Below are 23,062 nucleotides of genomic sequence, written 5' to 3'. Positions count from 1 at the left end.
ATCACTACATGTTCTGTTTCCTTCATGCTTAAGAGGACATAGATGTGCAGGGCATCATCTGCCGAGAAATAGAACTCTGAATAAATGAATGTAAAAAATGAACGAATATCATCAAATCAAAGCAACTGACGTACCTACAGCCATCCCATTCACTGTCGTGATTGTCCCAAAAACGCATGACGTCTTAGTCTATCAGTCCTCTTTCCAGTATCGTGAATTTGACAAACATCCCATCAAGGATGGCTGGAGATCAAGGCGTAACCCTCAGAGATAAGGGCGATAAAACAGTTATCTGGAGACCATGGCCACTCGGCCTTAGGGAGAGTGAGAGCCAAATCTCCCTCTAGGCGTGAACTTGTCGTGTCAGTGTACGTGGCTAATTGTGAAAAGATCATTTGCTACTTAGATCTTGTCATTCATTTCGTTCATGTTCACTGTTACGGGAGCTAAAGGTTTGCTCGTTATTCGGAAATTTTCTTCAAATCTATTGACCACTGATCGAGACATCACTCTTTCTTCTGGCCGAGTCTGATAGTTTCTTTCGACGACCATCGTTGTTGTCACGGCAGGTTAGAAATAGTGACAATGAAATTTCCTATCTCCTCTTTTCAGAAACTGACTTCATTTTGCTTCCAGGAGAAATAGGACCATTCCAGAATGCCGAATGATTGTTATAATTGTAATAGTGTTAACAATAATGTTTAATGCCAAAACTTTACTTGTTCCAGTAGAGTGCGCATTAAAAATAGACGAAACTGTATTCTTGCAAGAAGATTGCTTATATATATATAAATATCTATATATCTATATATATATATATATATATATATATATATGTATATATAGTATATATATATATATATATATATATATATATATGTGTGTGTGTGTGTGTGTGTGTGTGTGTGTGTGTGTGTGTGTGTGAGTGTGCGTGTACAGACAAATATATAAGAACATTTTAAATGATTTTGTAGGCCTATATATATTTAAGAGCTGTGATTAGCTCATAGAGTGCTGTCCATCTTGACCTCATATTCTATCGTACGACCTAGAGCTAAATAAAGAGTTGTTGAATTAAGATTTTGCGATGCTCAGAAAGTTTTGATATACATTCATCTACACAACATAGGCAACCAAAGTGCACTGATGGCACCAAGATGGATACTAAGAAAATTACCACGAAAAGGAGAAATCGCACGAGTGACATGAAGCCAAAAAGGATAACAAAACAAAAATCAAATAAAAAATGTCCAAACAATAAAATACAAAACAAGGTATGAGTCGCGAGTGACCAACCTTCTTCGCTTAAGATGGGAAGGTCCACTTCTTGGTAGGAAGAATATGACGATGCCATTGCCATCTCTGCGCAGTGTCGATGGTTACCCCTTTTGTCTTCAAATCTATAGAAACTAATGTCGAACTTTTTTTGTGTGTTTTTCTGCTAGCTAGGCTGTTAAATAGCCGGGTCGTCCGAGATAAGAACAAGATGCTTTACTTGTGTAATCTTATCACCACTTTCATCTCGTCCTTGTAGCTGTGAAGCGCATAAAAGCAGTAGTCCAATGACTGGTAACGAATTGATATTGTTTGCGGAACTCCATGTGTTCATTTCCGGTTTAGTTGAGTTAAACTGAACTGTGTCTTTTACTTCTTTTCTTTTTTCTTGTACTTGTATACATTTTACCTGAGTTATCGCTCTATCTCGGTTATTTTTTGGGAACAGTGTTGCTAGCTTATAGCTCTTCACTCCAGTGGTCACATAGATAAAGGGCGCCCAATTCACCGTTTTTTCTTATTTAAGAAACCGGCCAAATATTTTTCATACACACACACACACACACACACACACACACACATATATATATATATATATATATATATATATATATATATATATATATATATATATACATATGTGAATACCACAGGAGAATGACAAGCTGCTCTTCTGCCTGTCATTTTCCGTGGTATTCGCTTATATAATGAAGTCACGTGCAGCTACTGAGATTTTTTAAGCACACACAAACACACACATGAAAGTTAACACGAAAGCGCTTGGTCAACTCCTTTCATTCTTTCCGCCAGCTCTACGACTTATATATATATATATATATATATATATATATATATATATATATATATATATATATATGTATATATATATATATATATATATATATATATATATCATTGCAGCACGCCGAATTTTTAAGGCAAGCTGCAAAGAGTCAGAATTAAGTTAACAAGTTCCAAAACTCAGTTTTTCAAATTAAAGCTTCACAGTTATTTATGTATAAAAACTTTCTCTTCTAGTAAACCTAAGAATCTGAAGTCTGATATAACCTCTCTACTACTATGAAGCATAGGAACAAACAGGAATGGAACGGTGCACTTAATAATGTTGAATGCACACACACACACACACACATATAGCCTATGTTTTTTTTTCGGGTACAGACAGTATATTTACGCCCGAATACCTTAATAGATTCAATCTTTCAAGTGCTGACAATTGCATCAACGCCCCAGGATCCTGCAACGGCCGTTGATATCAACTTGACTCGTTATGTTAATAAAGAAAAATTAAAAACATTATTTTGGAAAGATGTTCGGAAAGTGCATTTATTTGGTTTTGACATTTAAAAGGAAATTGACTTAAATTGTGAAACGAACATCTTTAACAGTCATTTAATTTCCTTTGCTGGTCAGTTGGTCATTTCCGATTTGTCTTTCATCACAGTCCCAGGGGTACCTATATCCTTTTTCCGGAGGTTGCCGTGACAAAGCAGTTTCAACTTTGGAAGTGTGCTTCTAAATTTAGTCAAAGGTAAGCGCACAACTCTTTTCAAAGATGAAGGCATAATTGACATTGGGCTTCATTACTAGTTCGCAAATGCAGCGTTAATAGTACATCCGCTAATAAATAGTATTCTCAAATTGCATAAAGACTGAAAAAGGCGAGGAATAGGTGCGTATGTCCTTGAATCGAGTACCTAAATACTCAACATATCATTTGACATGACTTCGGAAATAACATGCCGTATTAAAACAACTGAATAGAGATGAGACTTGCCACCTTTATTCAACTTTGCAAATTAAAAAATACAAATCACGCCGTAACGGGCCTTTAAAAATCTTTCAAAAAAGCGTCTAAAATGTCAGTTTTAAAGGCCGCTCAAAAGTACATGGTGGGTGTGAAGTGAACACTCCCTGGACATTGAGAATCAGCTGACTCTGATTGAAGAAGAGCAGAGTTCAAACCTAAGACGATATGGCATCGTCTGACGAATTTTATAGATAATCAAATTATCGGAAAATTCAAATTTCTGATCGGGAATTATTGGCATATATCGAAGTAAGTGGTGTAGTGGGAAAAGCTACTTCAAATCATTCAGACTTACGTAGTTTAGACGAGTTTAAGTAAGAAATCAGCCAATTGTCGGCGAGGCTAGGCTAATGGTTGCGTAGTCATTACGGCTAGTATTTATTATGGTAGGCTTAGGTAGAGCAACTCCACAGGTGTATCGTAGGTCATAAGGCAGTGCTACACTACGTAAATTAGTAGGTAGTTAGGTAACACGTGAACCATATTTTTTCTGAGGATTTAGGTAGTACCTAGTACTACCTAGGTAGGTAGGTATCGTTTGTTCGAAGCTTAGCTAGCCTAGAGTACCTAGGTAATAGGTAGGTAGGTACTAGGCTAGTACTACTATGTTAGTTTAATTTATATAGGAGGTAGCCTAGTACTTATTGTTGGTGCAAGCTAGACTTACCTAGGTAGGTATCGTACTATTTTTTTTTTAGCCCCCATAGCAATCCAAGTTTGATCGGGGACCCCAGTCGGAGACCATTGATGGGTTGGGAAAACCAAAAACAAAATGCTTAGGCTAGCTACCTTAGTAGGTACCGTAAGTCACAACATAATCAGTCGATGAATTAGGATAAACGTTCATGGTTTACCTATCATCAGTACCTTGCTAAAACCTAGGCCTAATAGGACACTAAAATGAAAAATTAAAATGTGAAACTGTAGCGAAGACAGTCGCAGGTTGCTTTTTGACTAAAGACATGGTGTGTTGTCCTTGACTTGACCCTGAGCACCATAGTAAGAGGGAAATACCTAGGGTAAAAAACCGCATGGTACAGGGGTGGACCATGTACAATCAATGTGTACAACCCCAAAAAAAGTACATTATAACGCGTCCTGACATCGGAGATGGGCATCAGACGCGACTTGTTGTTGGTGAGAAGCGGAGCTAAAGACCTCTATTCCGGTGTCAGGACGCGTTATAATGTACTTTTCTTGGGGTTGTACACAATGATCGTACATGGTCCACCCCTGTACCATGCGGTTTTTTACCCTATAGCTAGTAGGGATGCATCCTTACCCACGCTCGGTCCCTTCTGTTCTGGTTGTTTGAGTATTGCAACAACAAACCTGTTTTCCTTCTTGTAGGAGGAACGGAAAACAATTAGGTAGTAGGTAGGTACCTAGGTATACCTAGGTATAGGCTACTTAGGTAGGAGTTGCAAACATGGTTTGTATTTTCTTCCTTCTCTTCCATTAGCTCTCCTTTCTGACATGACCTCATTCATACACTGATTATAGCTACATGGCTCATTTGAGCTAAAACAAGACACAGTAAACAATAACAAAAGACTTAGAAAAAATCTGGGAGGAAGACAAGAGTACCATGTGTGTGATTGCAGATATTTCAAGTTTTATTGAATTCCACTACATTATCTCACTCATATACCACTATTTACATACATTCCAACACATTCTAGTAAAAAAACATGAATATCACTGATAATTTTATGCAGCCCTCTCCTAAACATTTACTGTAATTTGAAAGTAGCCTAGGCCTACAGTATTATTTCTCTCTTTAGTAAATGACACAGTTCAGTATGCATATAGGTAGCCTATCTGTGTTTACCCATAGCCTACCATGGTCTTGTGACCTTTACTAATGTTTTTTTATACCGCAACTTCCTTATCAGTTGTGGTAATTCTAAGCCCTCATTCCGCGGTAAAGTAGACTATGGCAGTTGACGTTTTCCTACATTATTTTACTTACTGAACAAGAATTTAAAGTAATATTTATTCGGATGACTGTAATTAATCCCCAGGAGCCAGTATTAAACATGGCGAAATACAATGGATGCCCCAATCCCTAGTGGATGTCGTATCTGCGGTTACGTTCCTTGCAGTCCGTGTGGAACTGTTCTGTAGAATTACCCTGCAAGAAACATAACCGCGAATACGACATCCACTAGGGACTGGGGCGTCCAATGTATTTCGCCGTGTTTAGTACTTTAGTACTGGCCCCTGGGGGTTGATCACAGTAAGTAAAATAACGTAGGAAAACGTCAACTGCCATAGTCTACTTTACTGCGGAATGATGGCTTAGAATTAAATCAGTTGTTACCATATTGTTTTACCATACATAAGATAAAAATGTGTAGGGTATGTGTGAACTGTACTAGACTTAGGGTAGTCCATATCTAACAGAGGCTCCATTAACCAGTTGTCGGTGACACTAACTGAAACTCGGCACTGTAAGTGCCGTAAATCGCAGAGTTTCGGTTAATGGCAGTTTTCGCTTATTAGCACCCCACTGAGAATGGAACCCCTGCCGATAACTGGGGACTCTCTCTCTCTCTCTCTCTCTTGCTATGATGATACACCATTGGCTAGAAGGGTTTGAAGTAGCCAATCACACTGCAGAGTAGTACCAACTTTTCTTGTTGCTGATTCACTGGGAGGGTTGTATGTAGTCAATCACACAGTTTCTAGCTCGGATGGTTTGTGTATGTACTGTCTAGTGTATGCATTGTATTTTTGTTCACTCTCTCTTTCTGCCCCCCCCCCCCCCCTCCCTAATATTTCCCCTATCTGTAAAAAGAAAATAAAGAAAATGGGACAGCTTCAATACTGTGTAGGAGAAAATGGCTTTTCCAGAACATAGGGGGAACTTGATGAATTTTCACATGTAATTGTAAGTCATATATTTTTAAGGGTAATGTAAGATGACTTTGAAATTATATTAATGTGTTTTAGGATGATAGTTTAAGCCTTTAAGGTATAATTGGTATTTGAACCATGAAAAGAATAGTGAAGTAAACTATTAAAATATGTAGGCAGGTATAAGCATTTTATTTTCAGCTACTATATTTGGTGTTTGAACTATATTAAAATAGCAAATATAAAATTTTTTAGAGGAGGGGTACCAACTTAACATGGATTTTTGCTCATTGTGGGGGCTTGTGGTCCCTAACCCCCACGAATACTGGGTACATACTGTACTGTACTTGATGCTTCCTTTTGTTGTAAACTGTTTTTCATCTTTTAATGACAGGTTGGAAATTCTTCCTAGCATAATGTCTCCAGTCCCACCTGAACCATCCCAAGCAGAAATAGACCAGTTGCGTAGTTCAGTCTTGCTAAAAGTGGATGCAGAGGACGAGAGCTATGATGCAAAGGATATTGAGAAAATACAAACAGATGATAAGTATATCAGACGATTCTTGATGCACCATGACAATGATCAAAAGCTGTCACTGGAGATGGTTATGGACACACTCAAGTGGAGAAAGGAGTTAAATGTAAAAAGTGAGTGCTGTATGTATTTATTGCTAACTTTATTATAGATGAATCTTACCTGTTAAAGATAACTAAACCTGTTAAAGAAAACTATGTATAATCTCCATGCCCTTAGGCAATTTGGCTCTCAAACAAAAGAAAAAGATTGAATGCTTGTCATTCTTCTATGTACCTCCTTACCTCCTTCACTGCATTCTTCAGTTCCCAAGACAGAACTGTGCAACTCCATTTCTACCTTGTGCATTCACTCCACTATAAAAATAACATTTATCCATTACTGAACTACTTTGCTTTATTTCCTCTTTATTGTGTTTCCGGAACACACAAAAGATCCACTTTCTTCCTCCTCATAAGATCAGCTAACTCCCTTCCTCTTTGTCATGGACCCAACATTAAGCTGGCACACACTAAAGCCTATGTGAGCTAACTTCTTCAGCTGCACACGTTCGTGATGCTATAGCCCTCACCTAGTTACAGAGTATCTGTGCTTTGTGCATGGAGTACACCTTAATGCTGCTTTGTTTCATATTGGCTCATTCATGTCAGATTTTGGCATATTAGTTTTTTTTTGGTTGGGTGCCCTTTTGACACCAACCCTCCCTATAGTATAACTGGGCTTGGGACCAGTTGTGATTTGGGCTGGCTTGCCCCCTAGTGATGCCAGTTTATAAATCAGTCAATGTACACCTTTAGAAAAAGAAGAAAAAAAAGTTTCTGGATAAAGTAAAGTGAAAAGAAATTTGTTCCGATATGAATACAAACCATCGGTCCTTTACAATAGGAAGGTAACTAGCAGCAGCTGGAATGGTCGTAAGCTTCGAACAAGGGAGTTCGGTAGTTAACTGCCTGTCCGACAGTGCGCGCGCCATGCGACTGGGAGGTTAAGAACCACTTTGCTTTCGGCTGCGTTGGTGGATGGATGTGTTCTTCATCGCTCTCTGGCCGCTTCTTCGTCGTATGCTCTGTGTTGTGTTCTCAAACTTGGTTTGTTTGGGTGTGAAAGAATACTGCAAGTACGTGTTACTTTCTTTGTTTTTTTGCAATTAATGATGAATCCTCGTGAATTGGAGCTGTCCCCGCGCCCCCCCATCAGCCGCAGAGTTTGCCCTGGTGTGGAGGGCCATAAGTGCAGGGTCTTTCGCTCCTTCCCTGAGGTGGATCCCCATGTATATTGTGCTCGGTGCCAGGGGCGTGAATGCTCTCGGGCCGAGCCGTGTGATGTTTGTAATAATTGGTCGGAGGAGCAGTGGGTGCTGTACGAAGGTAGGAGGAAGAGACGTAAGCCTTCCAAGGAGTCGTTAGAAAGCTCTCCAGCGACTCCCTTGGTCACAGACACGTCATCTTCCTTCCTGCCGCCGGCTCAGCTCCCGCGTATGGCTCCTTCCCCTTTGGGGGGGGTTTCTCGTTCCTTCTCTTCGCCCGATCCGTCGAGCATAGAGGAGGGGGCGAGATACCCCGATGTACGACGTACAGCTGTATTTGGGGTCTTCCGTTCGCTCGGGGTGGGCCCCCACCCCTTGCAAGGGGTAACCCCTCTTGCTAACCCGACTTTTGCTTCGTCAGGTGCTCCTGCTGTAGGCGACGACCTCGGCCAGGTATGGCTCTCGCTGGGTCTCCAGGGCACACCGAGCGTTCAGGGGCTGCTGCATCATCTGGCGGGTGCTGTTCCGGTCACCCATGGACTGGTGACCACCACCACCGTCTCGACCCCCAGGGTATGACGCCCCTCCTCACCTGGTCTACACCCAACATGTGACGTCGGTGACTCCTTCGGCTGTTGTCCAGGCCCCGATTGCTGCCTTCCCGAGGAGGGGCGTGCCTCCTCCACCCGGGTTCATCGCCCTCGCCCCAGCCCCTGACTTTCGGTGCCCTAAGAGTTCGCCCCTGGATCTGCCGCCGGTACCCAGGATGTTGCTGGCTGCTGCCCCGTCTCCTGCTGTACCTGCCTTGCCCTGAGCCAGCCCCTGCCGATGTCGTTCCTGCCCGTGGTGTTGCTGCCCCAGTCGCAGGTCCTTCCAGACAGGTGCAGCAGGGCCGTGTTTCTTCGGCAATAGCCCCGGCTCCGGCCTGGATGGAGGACCTGATGTCTGTCCTGAGGGAGCTGATGAAGAAGAAGAGGAAGGTGTTGTCGTCGTCTTCGTCGTCGCCTGCTGCCGCCTCTTTTCTAAGGGTCCGTCTCACTCTGGTGGGACGGGGGGTTCTTCCGCTGGTCCTCCTGCTCCTTCGGGAGCGGGTCCCGTCTCTCCTTCCGCAAGGAAGAAGAAGACGGGGACCAAAGGGGTACCGGCTAACACTGGTAATTCCTCACCTGGTGGTAGAGGTCCTACCTCTACACCAGGTTCCAGCTCGGCCTCTCGTTCGCGAGAGGTACTGAGTGTACGGTCTCCTACGGGCGACCGTGCAGCCAAGGCTCAGGCGTCCAAGTTTGCTCGGCGCCAGGACCGAGGCACGGAGCGGAAGGCTGGCAAGAGCCGCTCAGGTGACTCTCGCCAGGCCAGCGATCACTCTTGTAGCGACCAGCAGGCTACCAGGGTTGACTTGACGGTCCCAGACCGATCACAGACTGAGGCTGGGAAGAGGTCCCCTCGATAGCAGGAACCAGCCCTGGCTGGTTCCAGCGGTTTGATGCGGCGTGAGGACAGGCACCGCTCCAACCGCGACAGTGGTCTCTGCAGGTCTCCTGACTGCCGCTCCCACCGGGACCGGACGGGTAGGGTGACCGGCAGCAGCTCCTCTGACGCCCGGGACCAGGAGAGTGGCGCGACCAGGCCTGCAGCTTGATCGCCACCACGGGTTGGCGATCGCCTACAGCCCCCCAAGCACACCGGTCCTGCCAGTGAGTGAGGGGGGAAGCGTCAGGTCTTCCTCTCCGGTTCCTTCAACTTCCTCGGGCTACACCGGGAAGGGCGAGGCGACACGGAATGATCGTGAGAGGGGTCTGTCGCTGTTCCAGAGGAATTTTGCAGAGGTTATTGCGCTGATTCGTCAGCAGAGTGACCTCGGGGAAGGATCGCCGCTCCCACCTTCTGAGCCCACCTTCTGAGTCGTTCTGGGGGCCTAAGAAGGAACCCAAAACGACGGTGGGTCTGCTGCAATCAGAGCTGGCCGATTCGGTGCTGGGCCAGGTGGACTCGCTCGTCTCCGGACAAGAGGGTTCGCTACGGTCCGGTAGGTCGTCTAAGCTACTTCCCCCGCCTCTACTGCGACAGAGGAAGTTCTATGTGCCAACAGAGGATCCGATGCCGAGCAAACAGGTTAACCCGGAGCTAGCTAGGCTAACTCCGGGGGTGTCTCTGCAGCAGCTCCTGTGGAAGACCCTGTGGTTCTCTCAGCAAGAGGCACTTGCTCTGGAATCCACCGCCATTGCGGCTTTCCAGGCAGTCTCCTGGCTTGACCTGTGGTCCCTCACAGTGTCCAAGGTCGCGGCCACCTCCGGGAATATCACGCCTGAAGGTGACCCGGCTTTTGGGAGGCTATGCCAGTCTGGGGGTAGGACCATCTCCTACCTCGCCCACCAGACGGTAAACCTGTGGGCCAACCTGGTACTTCAGTGTAGGGACGCAGTCCTCACCCGAGTGTCCAGGGCGGCTGGGCGTGAGGCGGCATTAGGCCTTCGCAACGGACCAGTGCGGAGTTCTTCCTCTCTCTTCCCAGGAGAGATGGTGGATGCTGCGGTGGAACAACGGTGCACTGATGACAGTGACCGTCTGGTACACCAGGCAGTATCGAAGGCTTCTGGGCAGCCTCGATCGACTGTGGCCAAACCCAAGAGCTTGGTTAGCGCTTCCTCGGCTGCTAAGACGGTTGCATCGTCGAAGCCCCAAGGAAAGACTCTTGCCTTCGACTTCTGGCAGGGGAGGTCGCTATCAGCCCCCCTCCCAGCCCTCCTTTCCACGGGGAGGAGCGGGGAAGAAGTTGAAGAGAGGCGGGAAACGCTAGGGACGGCGTTCCCCCTCACCTGCTGCCAGAAGTGGGGGGGGTGCCTGGCGAGCCATTGGGCAACATGGCAGCGCTACGGTGCGGAGACCTGGATAGTAGACGTCCTTCGGGAGGGGTATCTACTACCCTTCAAGTCTCGGCCACCCCTCACCTCCAACCCGGTCCATCTTCAGACCTACGTTCCTGGAACATCAAAGGACGTAGCCCTTTGACAGGAAGTCCAAGCCATGCTGAGCAAGGGAGCTGTGGAGATCGTCAGGGATCGGTCACCGGGCTTCTACAGCTGCCTTTTCCTGGTGGAGAAGTCTTCGGGGGGCTGGGGCCCGGTGATAGATCTCTCTCCCCTGAACCGATTCGTTTGCCAGTCTTGGTTCACGATGGAGACATCATGTTCCGTGCTCGATTCTATTAGGGAGAACGATTTCATGCTTTCAGTGGATTTGAAGGACGCGTATTTCCAGATAACCGTCCATCAATCCTCCAGGAAGTACCTCCGCTTCATCCTCGACAGGATGGTGTACCAATTCAGGGCACTTTGCTTCGGTCTGTCAACCGCCCCACAGGAGTTCACGCGAGTGTTCACGCTGGTGTCTGCTTGGGCCCACTCGTCCGGGATACGTCCTCTGAGGTATCTCGACGACTGGTTAGTCCTGGTGAGCTCCCGCTCGCAGTTGCTACGGGACAGGGATCGACTTCTCGAGTTCTGCCGCAATCTGTGGATCGTGGTGAACGTTGAGAAGTCCGACCTCGAACCCAAGCAGAGGATGAAGTACCTGGGTATGCTGATCGACACAGTAGCAGGGCGAGTCTTCCCCGCGGACTCGCGGATCAGCAGATTCAGGGAGGCAGCCAACCGGTTCCTGTCTCGGCAGGAACAGTCAGCTCAGCAGTGGCAAGTCGTGATCGGCCACCTGTCGTCACTTGAGAAGTTAGTCCCTCACGGGCGTCTTCACCTGCGGTCTCTTCAGTGGAGACTAAAGGAGAGTTGGTCACAAGCAGAGGACCCACCTTACTTCCCCGTGTCCCTCACGGAGGAGGTGAGGCAGGACCTAGCCTGGTGGCTGGACGACAGGAACCTCTTAAGAGGAGTGTGCCTCTCCGCACCCCCCCCCCCCCCCCCCTTCCCCCCCCCCCTCCCGGAGATGTTGCTGTTTTCAGACACGTCTACCGAGGGATGGGGCGCACACTTGGAGGAGTTGCTGACTGTAGGAGTGTGGGACCATCATGATAAGCACCTTCACATCAATGTCCTGGAGCTCAAGGCAGCGTTCCTCACTCTCCAAGAGTTCCGGGACCGCTAGTTACCTTCCTATTGTAAAGGACCTCAGGTTTGTATTGTTAGGAAAAATGCAATTTTATACATTCAACTTCCCTGCCAGATATATACTTAGCTATAGACTCCGTCGTCCCCGACAGAAATTCAAATTTCGCGGCACACGCTACCGGTAGGGTCAGGTGATCTACCGCCCTGCCCTGGGTGGCAGGACTAGGAACCATTCCCGTTTTCTAATCAGATTTCTTCTGTCGCCCGGACCATCAACATTGTTGTTGGTTCCTCTTGACTGGATTTTCTTTTTTCACCGGCAATTGATCTTCTTGACCGACTTTTGGTGACGTATCTGGATTGTTGGATTGGCATACGCTTTTGTGGACTGTTTTGTGGACTGTTTTGTGGACTTGCTTTGGATTTTCTTAAAATGTCTGACGCTGGAATGGTTGTGAGACGTAGTGTGAATGTAGGCTGTAAGGTGAGGTTGCCGAAAGCTTCGGTAGACCCTCACACCGTATGTAAGGGTTGCAGGGATTATGAATGTTCTTTCACTAATACTTGCAAGGAATGTGAGAATTTGAGTGAGAGAGAGTGGAAGAATCTAACTACTTATTTGAAGAAGTTAGAGAGAGAGAGAGTGAGGAAAGCTTCTTCTAGAAGTTTGAGTAGTTCTAGATCGAATGAACTAGTTCCTAGTTTGGGATCTTCCCCACTTGTAAGAATTGCTACTTCTCCTTCCTTTTCAGCCTCTTCACCTATTGCAGATCCTGTAGATTCGGCAAAAGAACTTGCGGATCTGAAAGCAGCCTTCAAGATCGTGGAAAAACAAAATGCTGCTCTGCAAGGTAAGGCTAGTGATATTACAGTGGACAGTGATGTGAGTGTCCCCAGTGTGGTGGAGGGGGCATCTGGTCGGCTCCACAACGCCCCTCCCAAGGTCTAGACCTCTTCCAAGCTCACATGCCCAGAGGAGAAGGAATGTCAAAAACCGTAAGGAGGTTGTGGAGAATCCCCACCGATCAGGTGTCACTTCGGCAGGCTCTGTGACACCCCAGACTGCCAGGGATCGCTATTGCAAAAGCGTCCTGCGTGAGTGTTTCTCATCGTCGGGGTCTTCGTCTCCTAGACGCGATTGGAGGGATTCTGATCGCTCGCGACCACTGAAGAGGAGTTGGAAGGCGCCGACTCTTGACTTGAGCCCGGAACGCTTCCCTGAGGAGTCTCCTTCGGATGTTAAGAGGGCAAAAAGAGCCCTATTGTCACCCGTAGTTAGAAGGAGTCAGGAGGTGGAGCCCATGGACTCCTCCCCTCCTCCTTCTCCTCCTCCCGAAGAGGATAAAGAGGAGGCTACTAAACGATTTCTTGTTTCTATGCAAGAACAGATATTGTCGTTGGTAGGAGTGCTTTCAAAGGAGCCTCCTCGAAGGAAAGACACTTCCCTTCCCATCAAGAGGTCCTCCAGACGTGTGGAGGTGCCTGCTGCCAAGAACGAGGCTCCTATTAGGAGTGAGGCTGCTAGCAAGAGCGAGGAGTCAACCAAACGTAAGGAGTCAACCAAGCGCAAGACTCCTACCAGGTGCGAAGAGCCAATCAGGCATCTGGCGCCAGTCAGGAGTGAAGAGTCTCCCAGGAGGCAGGAACCAAGAGCCAAGAGTGAGGAGTCACCCAGGAGGCAGGAGCCAAGAGCCATGAGTGAGGAGTCACCCAGGCAGGAGCCAGGAGCCAGGAGCCAGGAGCCAGGAGCCAGGAGCCAGGAGTCAGGAGTCAGGAGGCAGGAGCCAGGAGTCAGGAGTCAGGAGGCAGGAGTCAGGAGGCAGGAGTCGGAATTCTTCCATAAGGCAAGATCCGAATAGACTCTTATCCGGAATTGATGACTCTTCTCCAGACAGAAGCACCTCTCCTTCGGATTGTAGGAGGTCTTGGAAAGACACTTCCTCCAAACGGGAACTTTCTCCTTCTTCTGATCGAGTTTTGGATGAGTTGTCTGAAGACGAGCTCCCTACGAATGAGGGACTCTCGAATTATAAGACATTAGCCTCCTTATTACTGCAAGAGTTTGGAGACACTCTTAGTCCAGCCGCTCCTCCTCCTCCTCGTTCACTCTTTTCGAGTACGGCTACTGTAAAGTCCTCGGCTTTCCTGAAAATGAAACCAGCGATTTCAATGAAGAAGGCCCTCCAATCTTTGGATTCATGGATGGGCGCTAAGAAAGAGTTGGGCAAAACAGTATTCTGCATGCCTCCTTCCAAAACTCCATGGAAAGAAAGAGAGGTATTTGGTACGGGACAGGAGAGACTATGGGTCTTTCTCTTCCTGCATCGGTAGACGCTGACTTCGCTAATCTGGTTGATGCCTCCAGACGACACTCTTTAGTCTCGGCCAGATCTACGGGGAGCATTTCAGAATTGAACCACTTTCTTAAAGGACTTTTCATCATTTTAGAAGTGTTCAATTTTCTGGATTGGTCTCTCGGAGTTCTGGCTAAGAAGTCTCAGGACTCGGAGTTTCTTAAGAACCCAGAAATTCTTCATAGCGTCCTGGCTTGCATGGACAAGGCGGTACAAGACGGTTCGGGAGAAGTTTCTTCCCTATTTGGAGCCGGTTTACTGAAAAGAGATCGGTTTTATGGATCCCTTTTGTCGAAAGCTGTTTCTCCTAGCCAGGAGGCCGCGTTATTATTCGCCCCTCTGTCGGACCATTTGTTTCCTTCTCAGTTGGTGAGAGATATATCTCGCTCACTAACTGAGAAGGCGACACAAGACCTCCTTGTTCAAACTTCAAAGAAGAGTCGCCCTGTAGTGTCAACGAGTAAGAAGGAATCTCGTCCTCCTCAGCAGCCCTTTCGTGGAGGTACAACGGCTCGTCCCCCTTCCAGAAAGAAGAGCTCTGATAAGAGAGGAAGGTCTTCCTTCAGGCCCTTCAAGAAAGGAAAGTGACTTAATGATCCTCCAAGCTCCAGTAGGCGCCAGACTCCTGAACTTTGCAGGAGCCTGGGCACAGAGAGGAGCCGACTCTTGGTCGGTTTCAGTTCTAAAGAAAGGATACATAATCCCCTTCGAAGACAGTCCTCCCCTAACCCTCTACTCCTCGGGAACTGTCAGCGAGGTACAGAGACCCTGTAATGAAAAATACTTCTCCTTCAAATGGTTGGATCAACAAATGTGGAAAAAAGGAGGCCATCGAACTTGTACAGGATCCACTCTCCCCGGGATTTTACAATCGCCTTTTCCTAGTACCAAAGGCTTCGGGGGGGTGGAGACCAGTACTGGACGTAAGCGCGCTGAACCGCTTTGTTCAGAAGAAGTTCCGAATGGAAACGTCCGCCTCGGTGATGTCAGCACTACGTCCAGGAGATTGGATGGTCTCTCTGGACTTACAAGATGCATATTTCCAACTTCCCATTCACCACTCATCAAAGAAATATCTTCGATTCATGATAGGAGGCAAGATTTTTCAGTTCAGGGCTCTGTGTTTCGGCCTGTCTACAGCTCCACAGGTCTTCACCAACCTGATGGCGAATGTAGCGAAATGGCTTCACCTAGAGGGAATAAACATCTCCCTCTACTTAGACGACTGGCTGATTAGGGCCAAGTCGGAGAACCAGTGCTTGGAGGACCTGTTGATAACACGGAATATGGTAGAATCTCTGGGATTACTCATGAACCTCGAGAAGTCGCAACTGATCCCCAGCCAGAACTTTGTCTATCTGGGGATTCAGATGGATTCTCAGGGTTTTCGGGTATTTCCCTCGCAAGAGAGAATCACTCGAGGTTTGTCAAGAATCTCGAGCTTCTTAGAGAGAGAAAGCAGTTCAGCGAGGGATTATTTGAGCCTTTTAGGGACACTGTCCTCGCTAGAAAAGTTCTTCTCTCTGGGGAGGCTTCACCTTCGCCCTCTTCAGTTTTTCCTGAAAGAGGTGTGGAGTTGGAAGACGGGACAACTCTCAGACACGTTCCCGATTCCACAGGAGGTGAAAAATCACTTAAAGTGGTGGATCCTTCCTCTAAAGAAGAACGAAGGCGTGTCACTTGCCCTGCAGAACCCCAACCAAGTGTTATTTTCCGACGCTTCGGAGTCGGGATGGGGAGCGATGCTAGGAGCAAGGGAGGTGTCAGGCACCTGGACAAAGGAGCAGGTATCCTGGCACATCAATTGCAAAGAGCTAGTAGCCATACACCTGGCCTTAAGATTCTTCGAGGAGGTAGTCAGAGGCGGGGTGGTTCAGATAAACTCGGACAACACCACGGCTCTGGCTTACATACGCAAGCAAGGAGGGACTCATTCATTCTCCCTCTATCAACTAACAAAAGACCTATTAACCTGGACAGAGGAAAGAGGTATAACTCTCCTCACAAGATTTGTGCAAGGGATAAGGAATGTGAGAGCGGACAGGCTAAGCAGGAGGAGTCAGGTCCTTCCCACAGAGTGGATTCTACACACAGAAGTGTGCCAGAGTCTGTGGTCCCTGTGGGGGAGGCCTCACATAGACCTGTTTGCTACGTTCCTCTCCAAAAGAGTAGAGATCTTTTGCTCTCTAGTGGAAGATCCAAGAGCCTTTGCAATCGACGCGTTTCTCCTGGATTGGTCGGGCTTAGACGCCTACGGCTTTCCCCCATTCAAGATCCTGGGGGAAGTACTCAGGAAATTCGTGGCTTCAAAGGGCACGAAGTTGACCCTCATAGCCCCATTTTGGCCAGCCCAGGAATGGTTCACGGAGGTACTGGAGTGGATAGTGGACTTCCCCAGATCTCTGCCAAGCAGAACAGATCTACTCAGACAACCCCACTTCGAGAGGTTTCATCACAACCTCCCTGGTCTCGCTCTGACTGCCTTTCGACTATCGAAAGACTTGTCAGAGCGAGGGGATTTTCTCGCAAGGCTGCAGGCGCTATCGCTAGAGCCCGCAGATCTTCAACGAGAAGAGTATACCAATCGAAGTGGGAAGTCTTTAGGAGGTGGTGTAAGAATAAGAAGCTGTCCTCCTCCAGTACCTCTATAGTTAACATTGCCGATTTCCTCCTCTTTGTGAGAGAGGAATCGCACCTTTCTGTGTGTACAATCAAAGGATACAGAAGTATGCTGTCTTCAGTATTCAGGAATCGAGGGCTAGAGATTGCAGAGAACAAGGATCTCCACGATTTGATTCGGTCCTTTGAGACTTCGAAATCAGCGTCTCCGAGAACACCTAGCTGGAATCTGGACGTGGTCCTGAAATTCCTTACCTCAGACAAATTCGAGCCTCTACATCTGGCTTCCTTCCGCGACGTCACTAGGAAATGTTTATTCCTGTTGTCTCTCGCGACGGCCAAGAGGACGAGCGAATTGCACGCTCTGGACTCCAAAGTGGGGTTTAAAGGAGATGCGGCTATCTGTTCGTTCCAGACACTGTTTCTGGCGAAAAACGAAAACCCATCAAAACCTTGGCCCAGAAGCTTTGAGGTGAAAGGCCTATCTAACCTCTTAGGCAGAGAGATAGAGGTGTCTCTCTGTCCGGTTAGAGCTCTTAAATTTTATTTAGAGAAAAAGAAACAGATGGGAGGCTGTCAGCAAGGTCTTTGGTGTGCTGTGAAGAACCCCAAAAGACTCATGTCTAAAAACGCCTTGGCCTTCTTTGTGAAAAGCGTGATTACTGATGCTCACAAGAACTGCCCGGATGAATCCTTCGGTCTTCTAAAGGTTAAGACTCATGAGGTAAGGGCAGTAGCAACGTCCCTGGCATTTCAAAAGAATGTCTCTCAGGAATATCATTGAGACCTGAAGGATGTGAAAGTGACCTATGAGAAATGCTTCTCTCTCGGTCCATTTGTATCAGCAGATACAGTTCTGGGACTTGGAGCAAAGACTGATCCTTAAAATATTTTATCTTAAATGTACATAAACCCTCTTGTCAGATATGTGCTTGGTTTCCTATTAGCAAGCGTACTGATGTCGCACGGGCGGCTGGTGTCATTGCTGGTAGGGGACCAGGGGTATGTATGGCTAGTAGGGGGGTACAAAATGTTTTTTTTGTGTTTTGTTATAAATGAATGTGTATTTATGTTTCGAGTTTTTGGTTGTTTGTAAGGAGTTTGGGGATAACTCCTTGCAATCTTGGAACTAACATGGATGTTAGGATCAGGTGATCGGGATTGGTGTTGTGCTCGTTGAACAAGGTGTATTGTCATGTTAGTGGAATAGCACCCAATGACAAAGGCCTTTAGGCTCTGCCGAGTAAGTGGATAAGACCCCATTGGCAGACCCACAAGAACTCTTAGCCACAGATCAATATCTCGCTGAGGCTCTTGAGGCGAAGCAGACTCCTGGGCAGTAGCCACGAAGTCTTCCGCCTAATCAGGTAGGAACCAAGGTTTATTAATACCTACAACATATGTTGTTTACCTGTCTATTTCAGTAGTTAGCTGTCTCTTACCCACCACCAATGGGTGCTAATCAGCTAAGTATATATCTGGCAGGGAAGTTAAATGTATAAAAATGATATTTTTGTACATGCAACTTCCCCGGCAGATATATACTTAGCTTATGTCTCTGACGTCCGACAGAAATTCGAATTTCGCGGCACACGCTGCAGGTAGGTCAGGTGATCTACCCCCCTGCCGCTGGGTGGCAGGAATAGGAACCATTCCCGTTCTAGAACCAGATTTTCTCTGTCGCGGTAGTGTCAACATATGTTGTTGCTACCTCCTGACTTGATTTTCGTTTTTCATCGCCTTCGATCTTCTGGGCTGTCTTTTGCAGGGAAGTACTGGGTCTTTGTTCGGCATACGCTTTTATTCAACTTTTAATGAATTTGGCTTCGAAAATTTTGAAGAATATATGACGTGTAACTACCGAAATTGTCGGGAGACACATAGTTTGCAAGAAAGGGAAATATTAATTTTCATACATTCAACTTACCTGTCAGATATATACATAGCTATAGACTCTATAGACTCCGTCGTTCCCGACAGAATTTCAAATTTCGCGGCACTCGCTAAACCCAAAGGTAGGTCAGGTGATCTACCGCCACCCTGCTCTGGGTGGCAGGGCTAGGAACTATTCCCGTTTTCTAATCATATTCTCTCTGTCGCCGGCTGTATCAACATTGTTGTTACTTCCTCCTGACTAGAATTCGTTTTTCGCAAAGCTTTTGATCATCTCTCGCTGATATTTGGTGACGTACTTGGATCGTTGTTTGGCATTCGCTATCGTGGACTGTTTTTTGGACTTGGTTTTTGGAATTTGTGAATATGTCTGATTCTAGTGTTAGTTTCAGAGTGTGTGTGAATGAGGGCTGTAAGGTGAGGATTCCGAAAGCTTCGGTAGATCCTCACACTAGTTGTAGAGGGTGTAGAATGGTTGAATGTTCAATTGAGAATACGTGTAATGAATGTGAGAATCTGAGTGCACAAGAGTGGAAGAATCTAACTTCTTACTTGAAGAAGTTAGAGAGAGATAGAGAGAGGAAGAAAACCCATAGAAGGTCTGCCTCTCATGATTTACTTTCTAGCTCTGTAGCTTCTTCCTTTGATGATAATGACCATTCTGTTTCAGCCCGTTCACAAATGGCTAATCCCTCTAGTTCGGCTTCGGAAATAGCAGAACTTAGAGCTTCCCTTCAGAAAATGCAGGAAAAGTCGCAACATTGGAAGGTAAGGAAAGTGAATGTGGCAGTGATATAGTGCCCCTCCCCAGTGTAGTGGAGGGGGCGTCTGGTCGTCTCTGCGACGCTCCCAGGCCTAGACCTCTTCCAAGCTCCCTGGCCCGGAGGAGAAGGAAAGTCGAAAAGCCGTACGGGGGTTGTGGAGAATCCCCAACGATCAGGCGTCCCTTCGGCAGATTCGATCGTATCGACTGCTAAAGACCGCTATAAGGGGTCCTACGAGAGTGCTTTTCGTCGTCGAGTTCGCCTTCTCCGAGAAGAGGGTGGAAGGAGTCGAATCTTTCCCGTCCTTTGAAGAGGGATGTATGTCAAGAGCCATTGCCAGGCTCCAGGCGCCTGCTGAACATGAGATCAATTCGAGTCCCGAGCGCTTCTCGGAAGGAGGAGCGCCTTCGGTAGTAAAAGAGGGCGAGAATACAGTCAGACTCTGGACTGGAGGAGATCCTAGACGCCTTACAGATCTCCCTCTCCTAATTCGGAAGATTCCTCAAACCAAGAAAATTTTGAAGAATATGCAAGAGCAATTAGCCTTGCTAGTAGGAACTCGTTATAAGGAGCCTACTCGTAAGAAGGATGATAGGCTTCCTATTAAAAGATCTAAAGAACTATCTCCTGCCAGGCGCGACGCATCCTTCAGGGGAGTTGTCGCTCAGGCGGCCATCTCTGGGGGGGGGGGGGGGCGGTGCGCTAGACAGGCGAGAAGTAGGAAAGGAAGCTACTCCTGCAAGAGTAGGGCGCCAACAGAAGCCAGACTCCGAGTAGGAGGCGTAACGAGCCAGGACAACATTCAAGATCTTCATTCAAGCGCCAAGAGCTGGATGAAGAAGAAGATCCTGTTAGGAGTAGAGCACTTATAAGACGGAAAGCGCCTACTAAACATCAGACGGATACTCCTCCCAAGCACCAGGAGTATTCTGAACTAAATACTCCTCCCAGGCACCAGGGGTATTCCGAAGATTATACTCCTCCCAGGCGCCAGGAGTTTTACGAAGCTTATACTCCTCCCAGGCGCCAGGAGTATGCGGAACTTAATACTCCTACCACGCGCCAGGAGTATTATGAACATAATGCGCCTACGAGGCGCCAGGCGCCTGCTGAAAGCCAGGAGTATTCGAGGCGCTTTGCGCCTGCCAGGCGCCAGGCGCCTGATGAAAATGCGCCTGCCAGGCGCCAGGCGCCTGATGAAAATGCGCCTGCCAGGCGCCAGGCTCCTGCTGAAAGCCAGGAGTATTCGAGGCGCTTTGCGCCTGCCAGGCGCCAGGAGGATCCCAAGCACGCTACTCCTCCCAGGCGAGATACTCCTGCTGTACACCAGGCGCATTCCTCGTATGAACCTGACACTCGTAAGAGAGTAAGAGAAGAGTCAGTAGAAAGGAGAGAGCCTTCTCCTTCCGAGCCTCTTAACCCAGAAGATGCCTCGGAGGACGAAATGAAGGAAGGATCTTCTAATTATAAAGTCCTTTCGTCCCCTTCTGTTGGAGGAATATGGAGACTCTTTGACACCAGCTGCTCCCCCTTCACCACGTTCGCAGTTTTCGAGCACGAAAACACTCAAGTCTTCCTCTTTCCTTAAATGAAGCCTGCCATTTCTAGAGGAGAGCGCTACAATCTCTTGACTCCTGGTTCAAGAAGAAGAAGGAGTTAGGAAGGACGGTCTTTTGTATGCCTCCCGCCAAACTTACAGGGAGGAGAGGAATTTGGTCGAAACGGGAGAGGATATGGGATTGTCTCTGTCCGTTTCAGCCGAATCAGATTTTGTTCTCGAGTTTGGTGGATTCGTCGAGAAGGCATCGCCTTGAATGCAGCGGAAGGTTACATGGGGGCTTTCGAAACGGACCACCTCATCAAGGGTCTATTTCACACCTTAGAAGTGTTTAACTTCTAGATTGGTCCCTTGGGGTTCTGGCCAAGAAATCTCAAGAAAATGAACAACTCGACCCAGAAAAACCCTGAATTGCATCCTAGCCTGCATTGATAAGGCTGTTCAGGATGGATCAGCTGAGGTATGCTCGCTATATGGTGCAGGAGTTTTAAAGAAAAGAGCGGTGCACAGTGCTTTCCTCACAAAGGCCGTCTCTCATTCGCAGAGAGCCGCCTTATTGTTTGCGCCTCTCTCTGAACACCTTTTTCCCTCGCAGTTGGTGAAGGACATCGCGCATTCTCTGACGGAAAAGGCCACCCAGGATCTCCTTAGACAATCATCAAGGAAGAGTAGGCCTGTGGCTAGTGAGGAGAAGAAAGTGGCTCGCCCAGCTCAGAAACAGCCCTTTCGAGGAGGTCTTCCAACTAGACCGATCGCCAGAAGGAAGTCAACCGATAAAGAGGGGCAGGTCTTCCTTCCGTGCCTTTAAGAAAGGGAGTGAGAGTTCTGTCCTCCAGACAACCCGTAGGAGCCAGGCTACAGTATTTTGCGAAAGCCTGGGAAGACTTAGGAGCCAACACTTGGACGATGTCGATTATCAAGAAGGGGTATCGCATCCCATTCAAGGACATTCCTCCCTTGACAACATCTCCGAGGGAATTGTCCGCCAGATACAGGGACCAGATGATGACGGACACTCTTCGTCAAATGGTGGAACAGATGTGGGAAAAAGGATTGCAACTCCCCGGGGTTTTACAACCGCTTGTTTCTTGTAACAAAAGCCTCGGGGGGATGGAGACCGGTACTGGACGTAAGTGCGCTGAACAAATTTGTCGAACAACAGAAGTTCAGCATGGAAACGTCTGCCTCAGTCCTTGCAGCACTACGGCAAGGGGATTGGATGGTGTCCATAGACCTTCAGGACGCATACTTCCACATCACGATCCACCATTCGTCGAGGAAGTACCTTCGATTTATGTTCGAAGGAAGAAAAGAAATTATCAGTTCAGGGCCCTGTGTTTCGGCCTGTCCACGGCTCCTCAAGTCTTCACAGACGTGATGAAAAAATGTAGCGAGACACCTACACTTGAAAGGGGATAAATGTCTCAATGTACCTGGACGACTGGCTCATCAGAGCCAGGTCTCAAAAGCAGTGTTTGGAGGACCTGTTAATAACACTGGAGTTGACAAAGTCTTTGGGACTGATCGTGAACCTCGAGAAGTCTCAGATGATCCCCAGCCAGAACGTGGTTTATCTGGGGATTCAGATGGATTCTCGGGGTTTTCGAGCTTTTCCATCGCAAGAGAGACTAAAGAAAGGCTGTGCCCACAGTATCGAACTTTCTAGGGAAAGAGCGCACTTCGGCGAGGGAATGGCTGAGCCTTCTGGGAACCCTTTCCTCGCTCGAACAGTTCTTTCTCCTAGGGAGATTACATCTTCGACCGCTTCAGTTCTTCCTAAGAAGAAGTTGGAGTTGGAAGACAGGTCAGCTATCGGATACGTTTCCAATATCGGAAGAAATAAAACATCATTTGAAGTGGTGGTTGCTTCCACTAAAGGAAAACAAAGGAGTGTCCCTGCAAGTACGGAACCCAAGCCTGACATTGTTTTCAGACGCCTCGGAGGCGGGTTGGGGTGCAACATTGGGACCCAGAGAAGTGTCAGGCACCTGGTCGACAGAACAGGTGTCAGGCACATAAATTGCAAAGAGCTCTTAGCAATCACCTGGCGCTAAAGAGCTTCGAACA

The 23,062-nt window shown here is 47.4% G+C and overlaps 2 protein-coding genes across 5 annotated transcripts in view; one reads left to right on the top strand and one right to left on the bottom strand.

The window, feature by feature from the left end:
* Positions 1-1,375, bottom strand: part of LOC135198061 (choline/ethanolamine kinase-like) — an 85,203-nt gene extending 83,828 nt beyond the window's left edge. The window contains exon 1 of the mRNA XM_064225457.1: positions 1,297-1,375. Within this exon, the coding sequence (XP_064081527.1) occupies positions 1,297-1,360 (64 nt within the window). The 5' untranslated portion in view covers positions 1,361-1,375. The remainder of the gene's footprint in view (positions 1-1,296) is intronic.
* The window catches only part of LOC135198059 (motile sperm domain-containing protein 2-like), a 180,893-nt gene continuing 158,167 nt past the window's right edge, over positions 337-23,062 (top strand). Inside the window, exons 1-2 of one of the 4 annotated variants that reach the window (XM_064225454.1) lie at positions 337-569; positions 6,360-6,613. In XM_064225454.1, the coding sequence (XP_064081524.1) occupies positions 6,382-6,613 (232 nt within the window). In that variant the 5' untranslated portion in view covers positions 337-569; positions 6,360-6,381. Of the gene's footprint in view, positions 570-2,714; positions 2,828-3,199; positions 3,356-3,614; positions 3,634-6,359; positions 6,614-23,062 lie in introns of those variants that run through there. The other 3 variants (XM_064225455.1, XM_064225453.1, XM_064225456.1) reach the window with 3 other exon arrangements.

Source organism: Macrobrachium nipponense, chromosome 21, assembly GCF_015104395.2.
Source record: "Macrobrachium nipponense isolate FS-2020 chromosome 21, ASM1510439v2, whole genome shotgun sequence".
Classification (NCBI taxonomy): Eukaryota; Metazoa; Arthropoda; class Malacostraca; order Decapoda; family Palaemonidae; genus Macrobrachium; species Macrobrachium nipponense.
Note: the sequence above shows the minus strand (reverse complement) of the source record. Positions and strands in the feature narration are given on the sequence as shown.